This window comes from Chelon labrosus (assembly GCF_963514085.1).
Source record: "Chelon labrosus genome assembly, chromosome: 4".
NCBI classification, from domain to species: Eukaryota; Metazoa; Chordata; class Actinopteri; order Mugiliformes; family Mugilidae; genus Chelon; species Chelon labrosus.
Window position 1 is genome coordinate 25,318,583 of NC_140340.1, and position 12,849 is coordinate 25,331,431.

General features: G+C 42.8%; 1 protein-coding gene across 1 annotated transcript in view; it reads left to right on the forward strand.

The window, feature by feature from the left end:
• cdh4 (cadherin 4, type 1, R-cadherin (retinal)) overlaps positions 1–12,849 on the forward strand; it is a gene marked incomplete at its 3' end in the record, with an annotated part of 183,504 nt that overhangs the window by 110,498 nt on the left and 60,157 nt on the right. The window contains exon 4 of the mRNA XM_084543582.1: positions 6,491–6,717. Within this exon, the coding sequence (XP_084399708.1) occupies positions 6,491–6,717 (227 nt within the window). The remainder of the gene's footprint in view (positions 1–6,490; positions 6,718–12,849) is intronic.

Sequence of the window (12,849 nt, forward strand, 5' to 3'; positions counted from 1 at the left end):
CAGTTGGGCTTTAATGTGCTAAGACTGAAGCTGCCATGTGCTGTGTAATGCGATGATGTACAAGTGAGGTGGTGCGTAGAGAAAAACAAATATCTGTGAGAGAATCTACATAATCTATAGAAATGCCGTGATAACCTGACTGTGTGTGGTTGTGTGAGCATAAAGACTTTATTGTGACAGGCAGGTCTTAGCTCCAACGCAGGAAGGTCCTCTTTTACCACTGTTCCTCCTCACCTGCAGAGTGAGGGAGGTGACAGAGGAAAAACAAAAGTGTGATTAAGGTGAAGTGGTGGGTGGATGTGGGCCACACAGATGTGACTCTGCACTTAGGCTGTGACAAAGTTTCGTTGAGCCCCGTAAGAGCAGCAGCACCAAGTAACAAGCATGTGATGTTTAAAAAGTGAAACATGAGCACAGAAACAAATGCCGGCTGACAGTACCTTGTCTTCCCACGCACACACACACACCTATGGGAACATGGTCGATGACACCCGTACCCATTTATGCATCAGCTGTAATAATCGTATATGCAAAGCGCTCATGTCACACACCCCCACTCCGATGTCCCTCTTCTGTCTCACTCTGTCTCTTTATCGCTCTCACTCCGGCTCCCTCGCACGCATAAGCACACACAGCAGCGCACACACTTGAGTCGCAGTGGTTTCCTTTTGTGAGAGCGAGCTGTCAGAGGGAACTGTGTGGGCTTTTGTTAAGACAGAGAACTGCAGAGGCAGAGAAATTCATTTCCAACTGCGGCTGGGAAAGAAAAAAAAAACGAGCCTTTTCAGGAAAGTCACATTGTACCTGCAGTGTTTTAAAAACAGCAGCATGTAAATTGAATTAGTTATAAGCATTCCTGTGGGTGCCCAGTGGGCTGGGTTTCAAAAGAGTTCCAAGGGTTTGTGGATGTACTGCATAAGGTTTTGACTACAGATTTGCAAGATGCTGCATTTTATTTAGGGATAAATCACAACATCAGAAAATCGATTTTACATTTTTTACTTGCCAATCACGACTGTTCCACTGCAGTTACTCCACCACCCACTGAAAGATGTAAACTTTTCTCGTGTCTTAAGTTTTGTAGGTGGAATGAATATTGCGACTCAAATGTGTCTGGTAGCTGTACTTGCCTGGGAATCACTGTCAGGTGAACAACTTATTCATTCAGTCTTTCACACATGCAAGGATTACATGCAACTTTGTGGATTGCTTTGATTCATCAAAACAGTTTAGTTCCCCTATGAGAACATTAAAAAAAAAAAAAGCCATAGCAGTGATGCTGAAAACTAGGCAGTTTCTCTTAGGTCCTGAAGAGCAAACCTTTCAGGGATAAAATATCATTTTTCACAGGTTTTTTTAAGCTAATAGCCGGATTTCTGCTTTCAGGGGTTTAAAGGAATAATCTCTTAGCTTGCAAATTAAGCTTTTTTATTTTGTTGGAGTTAATCATTAAAAAGTAATTCAGCTTATTGTAAGTGAAACTGCTTATCCATGTACTTGAAAAACAAAGCACCCTGGCTTTTCACTCATACCCCAGCTAACCTTCAATACTGGAGAGGATTAAAATCCTAGCTGACTTCAAATTCATAAAATGAAAATATTCAGATAATAAGAACCTATCGAATTACTTGCAATGAGCAGGCAAAACAGAGGCCTCACAGTCGTCTTTCTCCTTGGAGCTGAACTTTTCTGGCGTTCCTTGCCGTTCCATACATACACCATGTTCTGTGTTATAGCAGTGTTCATTTACTCATCAGTGGGCTCCGTGCTCCTGTCTATCACAGCCTCAGCCTGGCAAAAATACTGTTATTTGCAAATTGAGTGGGTGGCGTTGATTTTCCTGTTGGCTTGAGGAAAGCAGTCGGGTACCAGAGGGAATGTTTACTTAGCACTGTGCCACGACTGCGATGAACAGCACCTTAACAAAAGGAGCTCCATATGCCTAGTCTGGACCTGTTTAACAGCTTCACTCATAGCATACCTGTCTCTGAAGTATTATATCACATTCACACTTTTAACTTTTCTTTCCAACTCTGTCATCTGTGTGTATTGTGGTACTTTATGTGGTATACCAACACATTTATATGCAGTATACTGCCAGAAGTCCATATTTAGCCAATATAACTTATCTTTAGTTATACACCTTTCAAAAAACAAAACACTTTAAAACTCATTACAGAAACACATCACATCAAGAGCAGAAGCAATAAATTCAAGGTGAGGCAGATTAAAAGCAAGAATCATAAAAGAGAGGCTGAGAACAATATAAAGATCTTTATATAAAAGCAGGTCTATGAAATGATTCATCAAAGTCTCAAAGTGATGTATAAAATCATATAATCACTTCTAAAACAGGCTTACAAGTGTGTAAATGCTACATTCAGACTGACACGACCTCTTGTGTGACATGTTTTTTCAACTCCTTTGGCTCTTTTATGCTGTTCTCGCTTTGACAGAGGTAATAACTGCCCCACCGGGGTGCACATTTTTATGTCTGCCTGGGCCGTTGGCTCAGACTGGCTGTCCTGGTTTGCGCCGGTGGGAGAAAGTACCGTAGCCCGAAGGGAACAAAGGGAGAGAAGGTTCAGATAAGGATGAGAAGATGTTAAACGAAGAGGAAATGAGGACAGTTACAAAAGGTGGACGGGAAGCTGTGACAACGGAGGACACGGAAGCAGGGGACAGTGACAGGAAGAGAGGGGAGTCGTTCGCGGTCAACAGGTGAACACGGTGTTGGTGGTTGCAGCGAGATGAGGTTGTTATGCCCCATGTGGGTGCACAAAGCAGGCTGAGCAGAGTGACCTGCCATCTGCATCATGCACATGTAATGTTTCCATGCAAGAACTGCTCTGGTCCCCTCTTGGGTATTGTCTGGGAATTACAAGCAGGAAGAGGTGAAGAGCATGGGCGTTTTTGAGTGTGTGTTTGTGTGGGTGGGTGTGTATGTGTGTGTTTGTAGGGAGTGGTCTGCGGTCACAGCTGCTTGCCTGCACTGTTTTAGCCGCGTCTGTGCTGCACCAGCCGCTCTGTTGGACAGCATGTTCGAGTCCAGAGAAGAGCAGCCAAGCAGAATGACACCAGCTCAGCAGCCTGCCAAACATCTCTGTGGATGGCAGGATGCACTAAAATATACAGGGCTCACTCTGACGCACGCTCGCACGCACCTCAGAGAAGTTTACAAAGGCACCGAGAGAGGCGGATATGTGCACACGCTCTTTCACATAGCCAGGCGATAAACGAGGAAAAGAACAAAATGTATTTGCAAACATCCACATTTAATACCTCATCAACTAGAGGGAACCAAGGCAAAGTACAGAGACACACAGACATTCATACACCCACACCCAGGCAGTTGACACAATAGATCTGAGAGTCAGAACTCTGTTACCATAACGAGGAAGGAACGAAATGGTTCCTTTTGCATCGTTTCCATTGATGATTTGCAGCAGAGTTGAGGCTGTTTTAAGAATCATTACCAGCTGTCCAAGAGAGTATACATGGAATGTGTCCAGAAACAAGCAAAGCGTCAAAGCAACACTGAACACAGTGAGTCTTCTTGACAGGCATCACCCCATCAGAGACATGCATGATGGGTAAACAAGGCCATCGGGTGGCCAGAAATCTTTTTACTTTTGAACATTTTGCAGACCTTATGTCCATACCCCGAAGGTGACATGAGCGTCCTTAAGCGTTGTTGGAATTAACAGAGCTTCACTTTTGATGTTTTTAACGTCTGTGAAAACCACACACTTAACCTTCTAACATCGGTAATGGCTGCTGAGCGGAGCTGCCTGTGCAGTAGATGTCTGGCAGCAAACCCCCATGACCTTGTACGATTTTATCATTTGATTTGAGCATTTATATATAATGACAGCGAAACCAAAAAAAAAAAAAAAAAACTGCTGTCAGTCAGTTCCCTGTCTCTTCCGTTCACTCTTGATGCTCCGGATTCATTGACCAGATAATAAAGTCCATTGATTGAACTTGTTGTAAATATGCAAGCATATATTTACTATAAATAGATGAAGGACTGTGGGTTTACTGACCTTCAGGGCTGTCAGCTGAGAAAAACACCCTGAAGCGTTTTCTTCATTTATTCACTTCAAGCTTGATTTTTCATACCATGGGATGCTGCGGTTTACCAAGCGTAAGATGACAAAACAAATTTCACACACTAAAGAACAATTACAGTAAATAGGCACGGTTAAGTTATCAACAGTGTTGGTCTTCTTCCTCTGTTTTTCCATTGTGATGTGACAACGGTGACTAAACTGCTCAACTATGTTTGAACATCAACTCTTCTTGTCTTAAGAGAGAGCTGTGAGAATAAGTTCCAGCTGGAGCTTATTTCATGTATTTTCTTAAAAATATCCTCTTTTTGTTTCGGGTGTGCTACAATATCTGCTGTTCCGCCTTCTGCTTTTATCCTACAATCTCCCTCTGTCTTTCTCAGATATACACATATTTTCCCTATCAGTATCTAGTCTCAGCGTTGTCTCTTTTCTGACGCTTTCATCTCTATTCAACAGCGTGGCCGATCAGATCCTGCCACCAGATTTGTGAACAGGATTTTTAATGAAACACATTTATGAATGTCTGCACACTAAGTGGAGGAGTCGGGGTCATGGTCCCGGCCCCAAGCGGGTGCACACCAGCACGCGCTGAATGGTAGCTGGCCCGACGCCCTTATGAAGAATCAAAGATACTGCACTAATAGGTTTTACAGTGGCAATGCCTTTCTTGTGGAGCACATATGTGTTTCCATGCCAACTGGCACCACAGCCGCGGCGCACGAGGCAGCAGATTCAGGCGGACCCTCAGAGACCTCAGTGGTTTTGTTGTAATATTAACATCGACATTAAAATCTGCAGCAGCTGAGGACGTACGTTCTCACACTGGCTGCGCTTTTAACTGACTCCTACACGTACCCACACACAGGAGCACACACTCCCGCACGCGCTTTCGTAAGCAGCGCTCCGCCGTGCTCGTGTCCTTAAGCCTCACTTCTCCAGCTGCACCACAAGAGACCTGCCTAAGTGACAACAATTAGCCTGCTCAGTTCAAGCTAATTGAAAGTCATTTACATAATACATGTCTGCCATCACAATTCATCTGTGGACAATTCAAACAGCCCTGTGACATATTTTCACAACTTGAAATTTAACCCCCACCCCACCAGCACCACACTGATAGATGATCCCAAAAGCAAAATAATCATTTCAAACATAGCTTATCACTCACATAAGGACGTTCTCCACTTAGCTCTCTCTGTCTGTGTCTCTGTGTGTGTGTGTGTTTTAAATGGAAATATGGATAGCATTTGCCAACATGGACAGATGCACACATTGTCAAAACTGTGTTTACCATCCATCCCATTACGCGTGCAATTACTCAGAGGTTGAAAACAAGCAGCCTCATTTGTGTGACGCTAAGCTGCACTGGCTGAGGAGATCTCATGCTTTATTAGCCTGTTGTTCGGGAGCTGCTTTTGACAGGAAGCTGGGCGATAAATTAAATAGATGGCTTGATAAAAAGCTTGCTGCGCAGAATTCTGCACATCGGATTTTTGAGAAATCATACTGCCATAGCTCATAACAGATGATCTGTTCCCCGGGTGATTTATGAAATCAATTTGTCTTGTTATCAGCAGCTGGAGTTTATGAGATAACATCGCAGCGTACGCATGTCATCTTGGGGGTTTGAGACAACGGTTGGTGTGTGTGTGTGTTTGTTAACATAAAAAGCACACTGAAAATACCAATTAGTCATTCTTTGTATTCGTGTCATTGCGTTATTCTGGGAATCACATGAACATGAAGCACTGAGTGTTAAACTGGACTAGCAATGTAATGAAAGGATTTCAGGACCACTGGGGATCAGCACTAGCATTCAGCAACCTAACTCCATCTCTGTCAGTGTCTCTGTGTGATCAGTACATCTAAACCGACTTCCCATCTGCACATCCAGACATACTGTATACTCTAGAAACAGTGCTAGCAGTTTGTGTGTGTGTGCATGCAAACATGAGATCCCTCACAGCTCCCTTTCCTTTGAGTCAGCGAAGCAGAACCCTCCAAATGTCATTCAAGACTGTTGCTCCGTACGAGCGCTGTGCTCAATCAGCCCAGTCAGCTTAATGTGTTTTAGCCCTTCTCCTTATGCATTCCCTGGAGAAGCTGATGGAAATGCTATTTTGACATTGCTATCCGTCTAGTTTGGGAAGAGAAGGATATGAAAAAGAATTAGGTTCCCCCCTGTGTATTCCGGTTCAGGAACAGATAAGCAGTTTGTTTTGCCAAAGACGTCAAAGCGGGGAATCAGAAGTGACAGCAGAAGGGATGAGATATTTCAAGATACGTCTTGATAGATGCGGGTTAATCTTAAGCCTGCCAGATGTGTCGGGGATTTGCGAACACCTTATGGAGTAAATCTCACTGTGCTGCCCTCTAATTCTGTACCATCCTTTCCCTTTCTCTGTGTGTCTCTGCAGTGAGGTTTGAGGATTGCCAGCGCAGCAGAGAGGTGGGCTTTGTCAGCAGCGACCCCAACTTCAGCGTGAGGCCTGACGGGACGGTGTATGCTGAGCAGGAGGTGGCCAACCTATCAGATCCCGTCCAGTTCATGGTAACGGCCCGGGGCCTCCATGACGCCCACATCTGGGAGACCACTGTTAAACTCGCCCTTGCCGGACATCCTCATCCTCTACCACTCACAAAGGTAATAAGGATCATAGAGTCTAAAACTGTCAACCGTCTGTTGCTGCAAGCGATAAAAATGTTTCCTTGCTGTTAAACTGCCAGTTTAATCAAGTTGCATTTGTAAGTACTGGGTGTTTATCACAAAAGTGCTTCAAGACGCCACTTTCTCATCTGACCCTTACTTATCCTTTGTCCAAAAAAACTTGGCAGAGTTAGCTTCTGGCCATGTGATCATATAATTTTATGCTGCAGCATGTGCTCTCTGGCTGCTTTAGTGTCAGCTGTCAATGTTATATCCCATATATGGTAAGCCGAGATGCTACCAAGTCTCACTAATCTCTTTATGAACATTTGTATTTCTCTTTCGTATTGTCAAAATCAATATATATGTAAATATATATATATTATTAGTAAGAAATAAAAAATGAAGGAAACATTCCAGTAGAAGGCCACTCATTTTTAGCCAGCGCTGACCTTTACTTTCACTGATAAAATGATGATCATCACCAGTGGACAACATCCACTATATTCATTCATTCATTCATTCATCTTCTATGCCCGTTTAGTCCTGTTAAGGGTCACGGGGGTCTGCTGGAGCCTATCCCAGCTGTCATCGGGCGAGAGGCAGGGGTACACCTTGGACAGGTCGCCAGTCCATCGCAGGGCCACACACAGAGACAGACAACCATTCACACTCACACTCACACCTACGGACAATTTAGAATCACCAATTAACCTAATGAGCATGTCTTTGGATGGTGGGAGGAAGCCGGAGTACCCGGAGAGAACCCACGCACCGGTGACCTTCTTGCTGTGAGGCATCAGTGCTAACCACCTCGCCACTGTGCCGCTCCCACTATATTCAGTTAATATCTATTTCATAAGGGAGAGCTGTGTTGGTGTAGTTCAACACTGGCAACAGAGCGTCTCTTCAGGAGAATTTAATGCATATCATATCAATATTTTAACCTTATCGACTCAACAGCTCCGCATCGGGACCGCTCTGAAAAGTAAGGCGTAAAGGTCCGCAGATAACACCTGTTACTTGAATCAGATACATTTGATTGACATGTCACGCATTCTCCTCTGCTGCTCATCTCGTTTTCAGACTGTAGCTACACAATTAACACGGCCGCCACTCAAAGCCCCTTCTGTCTAATCAGCTGACAAATGATGATTACAGATCTTTTAGTTTTCTTTTAATTTCAAGTGTTGAAAGCTAAGCGAATTGTATTTGATTTAAAAGAGAAAAAAAATAAATTGGCTTCGACAAGCAGATTTGAATCTGAAAATGAAAAGATGTGAAACTTGTTTTCTGATTAGATGCACTTTTTGGTGCAGAATCTTTAAATGCATCTTCCTGACGGTGAATCAGTCAGATAAGTTACAGGAAACTGAGAAAAACACTAAAAAGGAGAACAGTTCCAGTGATCAGAACTATTGCCGGCATAAACTTTGTTCTTGTAAGATTAAAACTAGTTTCACTTGTGTCTTTCTGACAATGCATGTACACAAATGTACACACACGTATACTCAGTCTTTGTGCTGTCTCCACGGAACAGTTCATGCACACCAGTAAATGAGTAGTGCTTCTTTCTATGTGTCAAGTAGAGACATGACCCTATTTGCTACCAAGAGTCTATTAGCTAACATAAGACTGTAAAACTACACAAGGGGAATGTAAAGCCACTGTTACTGACTTCCTCTAGCAGGCAGCACTTTGTTGAGCGACAAAGGCATTATCATTTTTCCTGCACTACTTGTTGAACGCCACTGGGCTTAATGTTCAGTCATGTTTCTAATCATGACAAAAAGCCCGAGCCTCATGTAGCTAAAGCAATTGCAGAGTGGGGATTAAAATTCTGCCCACTCCTGGCAGTGCAATAATGGAGACCGGGAAATAATTGACATTGATTGAGCTAATGTTCCACTCTGGCGGAGTCTGGCGAAGACCAGGTGATGTAGTTTTCAGTGTATAATTATGTTCCTCACATTGTGTAGCTAGGGAATGATTCAATAATTGAACAAAACAATAAATGTGTTTTCTCCAATCACATGGAAATTAGCTTTTCTACATAATGTAAAGTGTTTTCTTTTTTTTTTCTTTTTGCCACAGCCATGTTTACATGTGTTATTGTCATTTTCTTCTTAGTCACTATAAATAGGTGTAACTGCTACTGTGATATTTATCTCTCTAGTTTACCAAGTGAGAAATTGCTGGTATGCCTCGAGGAGAAATGAATCAGAGTGCTTAATTCAACAGGAGTATAGAAACTACATTTATCAAAATATGGTATCTGCTATAGGATAACTTGAACAACGACGAAGACATACATATTTCAGTAAACAAATATGGGTAAAACATTTTGGTTTGAGATTTTTATTTATTTGATGCTTGTTACATCCTAAATTCTCAGCAAGGCTGAAAAATCACCCTGTTTCACATCAATTGACATCAACTAAAGTGCTTTATGATTAATGATGCATGATCACAGTGTTAGTACTGACTTATTCAGTCCAGCTGAGTCTCATCATTTTGAATGCTCCAGAAGCGAACATTTATCTCTTCATTGGATATGGAAGGCAGACTGTCTGGATAACCAGCAGCAGTAGTGATCTGATAAACGGCCCCGCACAGGTCTGACTCTGTGGGTGAGGCCATCTCACTCCCTCTGCAAGAAAGTTTGCTTCAGGGATCAAGTGAATGAAATGCTGGGTGTTTAGCAAGAGGACATAATGACAACATTATTTTACCCCGAGTAACCACAAAAAGAATCTGTGTAAGAAGAGTCCACAGACAGGCTAGCAGCTTTGTGAGGTTTGTACCTCGATACTGTGGTACATTGAGCTGAATGGTAAAATTAGCATCCTAACATCCTCTGAGCTTTGTGAGGTAGGACCCAATAGGAATAGGACCCAAACGTGGGAACAATCATGAGGTTGTATACAAAGGGTCCTACTGTAGAAACTAGCATCACGGAGGAAAAAAAATTGGAAAAAGAAACGCGAAATGAGAAAAAGCAAGGGTATGCTGGCTGCCTTCAAATGGAGCTCACAAGCTCATGATTAAGACATGCTAAGCCATGTGCACAGCTCATGAACCTGGAACATATGGACTTTTCTCATGAACACATTAGTGGTTCTTGCTGTAATATAAATTACAATAGCAGCCGAACAGGGCTATTCACTGAGGCGAACTGCGGACCAACCCTACGTCTGCACGACGTAACTGTGTCAAACACAAGAAGGCCAGAAATTCCACAAATTCAGTCTTGACAAGGCACACCTGTTATTTGAAAACCCTTCCAGGTAACTACCTCATGAAGCTGACCGAGAAAATGCCATGAGTGTGTAAAGCTGTGTTGTGGAAATTCTTTGCTGTTTGCTACTGGTGAATAATGAAATAGAGACTACTGCCGGCAGACAAGTTTTATTTCCTTGCAAGAGTCAGTCCCCACCTGAGCGGTAATGTTGAAGGAAAAGACCCTGAGCATGGGGAACCATAGACATTTATACCTGAGGACCCCCCCCCCCCCAAAAGAAAATTGAAAATTATTAAAGACAAGTCTTGACAACATCAGTTTGCAAGTCATTAAAGACAGGGGTCTTGGAGAGAGAATGGGAGGTGGGGCATCTCAAATGATTAAATTTTCCATTACTGTCTTTAAAGTAAAGGTTGCTACTCTGATAAATGTAAGATCTAAAACACATCAAATGTAAAATACATCTGAAATATAAAACATATTCTGGTTTTGTTTACAAGATAATTCCACACGTGTTCCTTCATAGTTTCAATGTCTTCAATATTAATCATCGATGTAGAAAATAATAAAAATTAAGAAAAAACACTAATAGCGAAGTTACGTCGAATACTGTATATATACAACGCTAATATTTAGCTCGATAATTCAAATTATGTGAATTATTTTTTGTTTGCTGTATTAGCAGTGTAGTTAACCCTGTAGTCACAGTGTGGCACCAGTAGAGGCGAGCTCGAGATGCCTCAAATCATCCTCTTCTATCAAAATGGACATGTGGTTTTGGGTTTTCATACTTCTGCACTCAAATGCCCCCAATTAAACTCAACGGTAGAGTTAAACTTATTCCTACTGTGAGAAACTGCTCTCTCTTTGCTACTCTCGTCCCTTGTATTCTCCCTTTGACAGAATTATAAACTAGTGCAGTCAGTCAACCGGAGCATGCTGTGTACCTTTTAGTACCTTGACTTCACATGATTTCTGGCTTTCATACTTAAAAGTTATCAGTGTTGTCATTTTTGAACCGCGTGGCCCAGTTTAATTTTCTAGCACGGTAAACACACTCAGAGGCGAGCAGTTGTTATCTGAGCCCATCTCTCTTTGTTGTGAAAGTCAATAGTTATTTGAAAAAAAGGGGTTATTATAATCGCACCACCTAACCGCAACCTATCACTGCGTAATAAACATGGCAAGAGCAGCAAAGAATATAAACAGCTCAGGATTTCCTCTTTTTTCCCCAGTGGCGTTTAAAAGACAGACTCCTCAGATACCGTCTCATTTTGATCGCTCTCGCTCTGTGAACAGACAGATAATGTGAAGAGAGGGGTGCTTTGCTGTAACAAATTGTACTCTTGGTTCGTCTCTGCTCAGGTGAACTGGCTTCAGCTCCAAATATACTGTGGCTTTCTTCTCTTGCTATGCTTATTTAGTTGTATTGCCCCAGCGAGGGTGCACTGATTTGCTTCTCATAAACTGGCTTAGTATTTCACCGTTTTGTTTTGGAGGCAGGAATTAGCATACTTGGGGAGTGCTCCGCTAGCTAATTTAAGGATTAAAATTTCTAGCGTACAATGCCATGGCAATTGAAGTGTAGAGCATCTTTGGCCTGAAAGCCCTTTCTGCTGTGTTTATATACTCAGGCTATCACACCTCACACAGGTAGAGCGTCCCGTTGAGTGGTCTCCAACTCGTACTGATTTCATGGCACGTTGGCGTGCCTTCTCCACCAGCTTAGAGCCCATCAGTTATGCACCACTGGATCTGAAGTCGACTGGTTGCCGGAACGGGTTTTAGTGCTTATTTGATTTGCATTTTTGCCGCGCTCTCCCCGGACAGCTTCACCTGTTCAAGGTAGATTAGAGCAAAGGCCGGCAGCAGGCTGGAACGTGGACCCAGGGGTCTGCTGGTCATTGAAAAAACAGCAGTGGTAGGGTTTTGCTCTGCTTTAATTTTGTGATTATAGCCTGATTGTGTTGACAGTTCACACCAGTAAGCTGCAAATCTCAACAGGCAAATAACAGCAACAATAATTTCCACACTTCTTTTAAGAGATCATTTGATTTAAATGTATTTTTCTTCACTTTAGTTTTTAGAGTTCTCACGGGAAACCAATCTTCTCTGATCTCTTTTTTTCATTTTTTATTTTTTTACTACAGTGAGTCAGCAAAGGGAACAGCAGCAGTGAAGACATAAAAAATAAAATCAAAAGACCTGAATCAAATGTTTTTACAACTGCACTGAACAGAGAATAGGCAATGAGCACACGCGTGTATTGTATTTCTCTGCCTGTTTGTCCGACTGATAACCTCCAGATGTCAGCTCCTGGGCTCACAGGCCGCAAGCCTGAAGAATGCCCCAGCAATGTGCAGCATTCCTGGAACCCGAGAACTGCCAGCTGGCCCTGTCTGCCTCTGGGTATCAGGAGCCCCGAGCACATCAGGGGCGCACTAGCTGACTCCTTGTTACACATTGGGACACACAGTCAAGTGCACCCGCACATATGTTCATGCATTATTTTTACACTGCTGTACATTTGCTTGCATCAAGGCCAGCACACATGATTTCTCATATGTGCACACAGGCATGACTGCACCCACCGCACATGCGTATACTGCATTCACACACACAATCCCCCAACCCTAATAAGCACCTACTTTCCTCCCCGCTGAGAGTGTTCCAGTTTTTCTTTCTTTTCTTTGTAATTCTGTCACTGTCACAATGCCAACAGTCTGTCATCTGCCATGCTGTTTGAAAAAAAAAATGACAGTCACATGGAGACACTCTGCTGATATCCACAAGCAGACTTACAATGAAGGATATCTTCCTTCGGTTGTCTCTCTGCCTGACCTTCTCTATTAATTTCTTCCAAAGGAATGTTGGGCTTTGACCAGTCG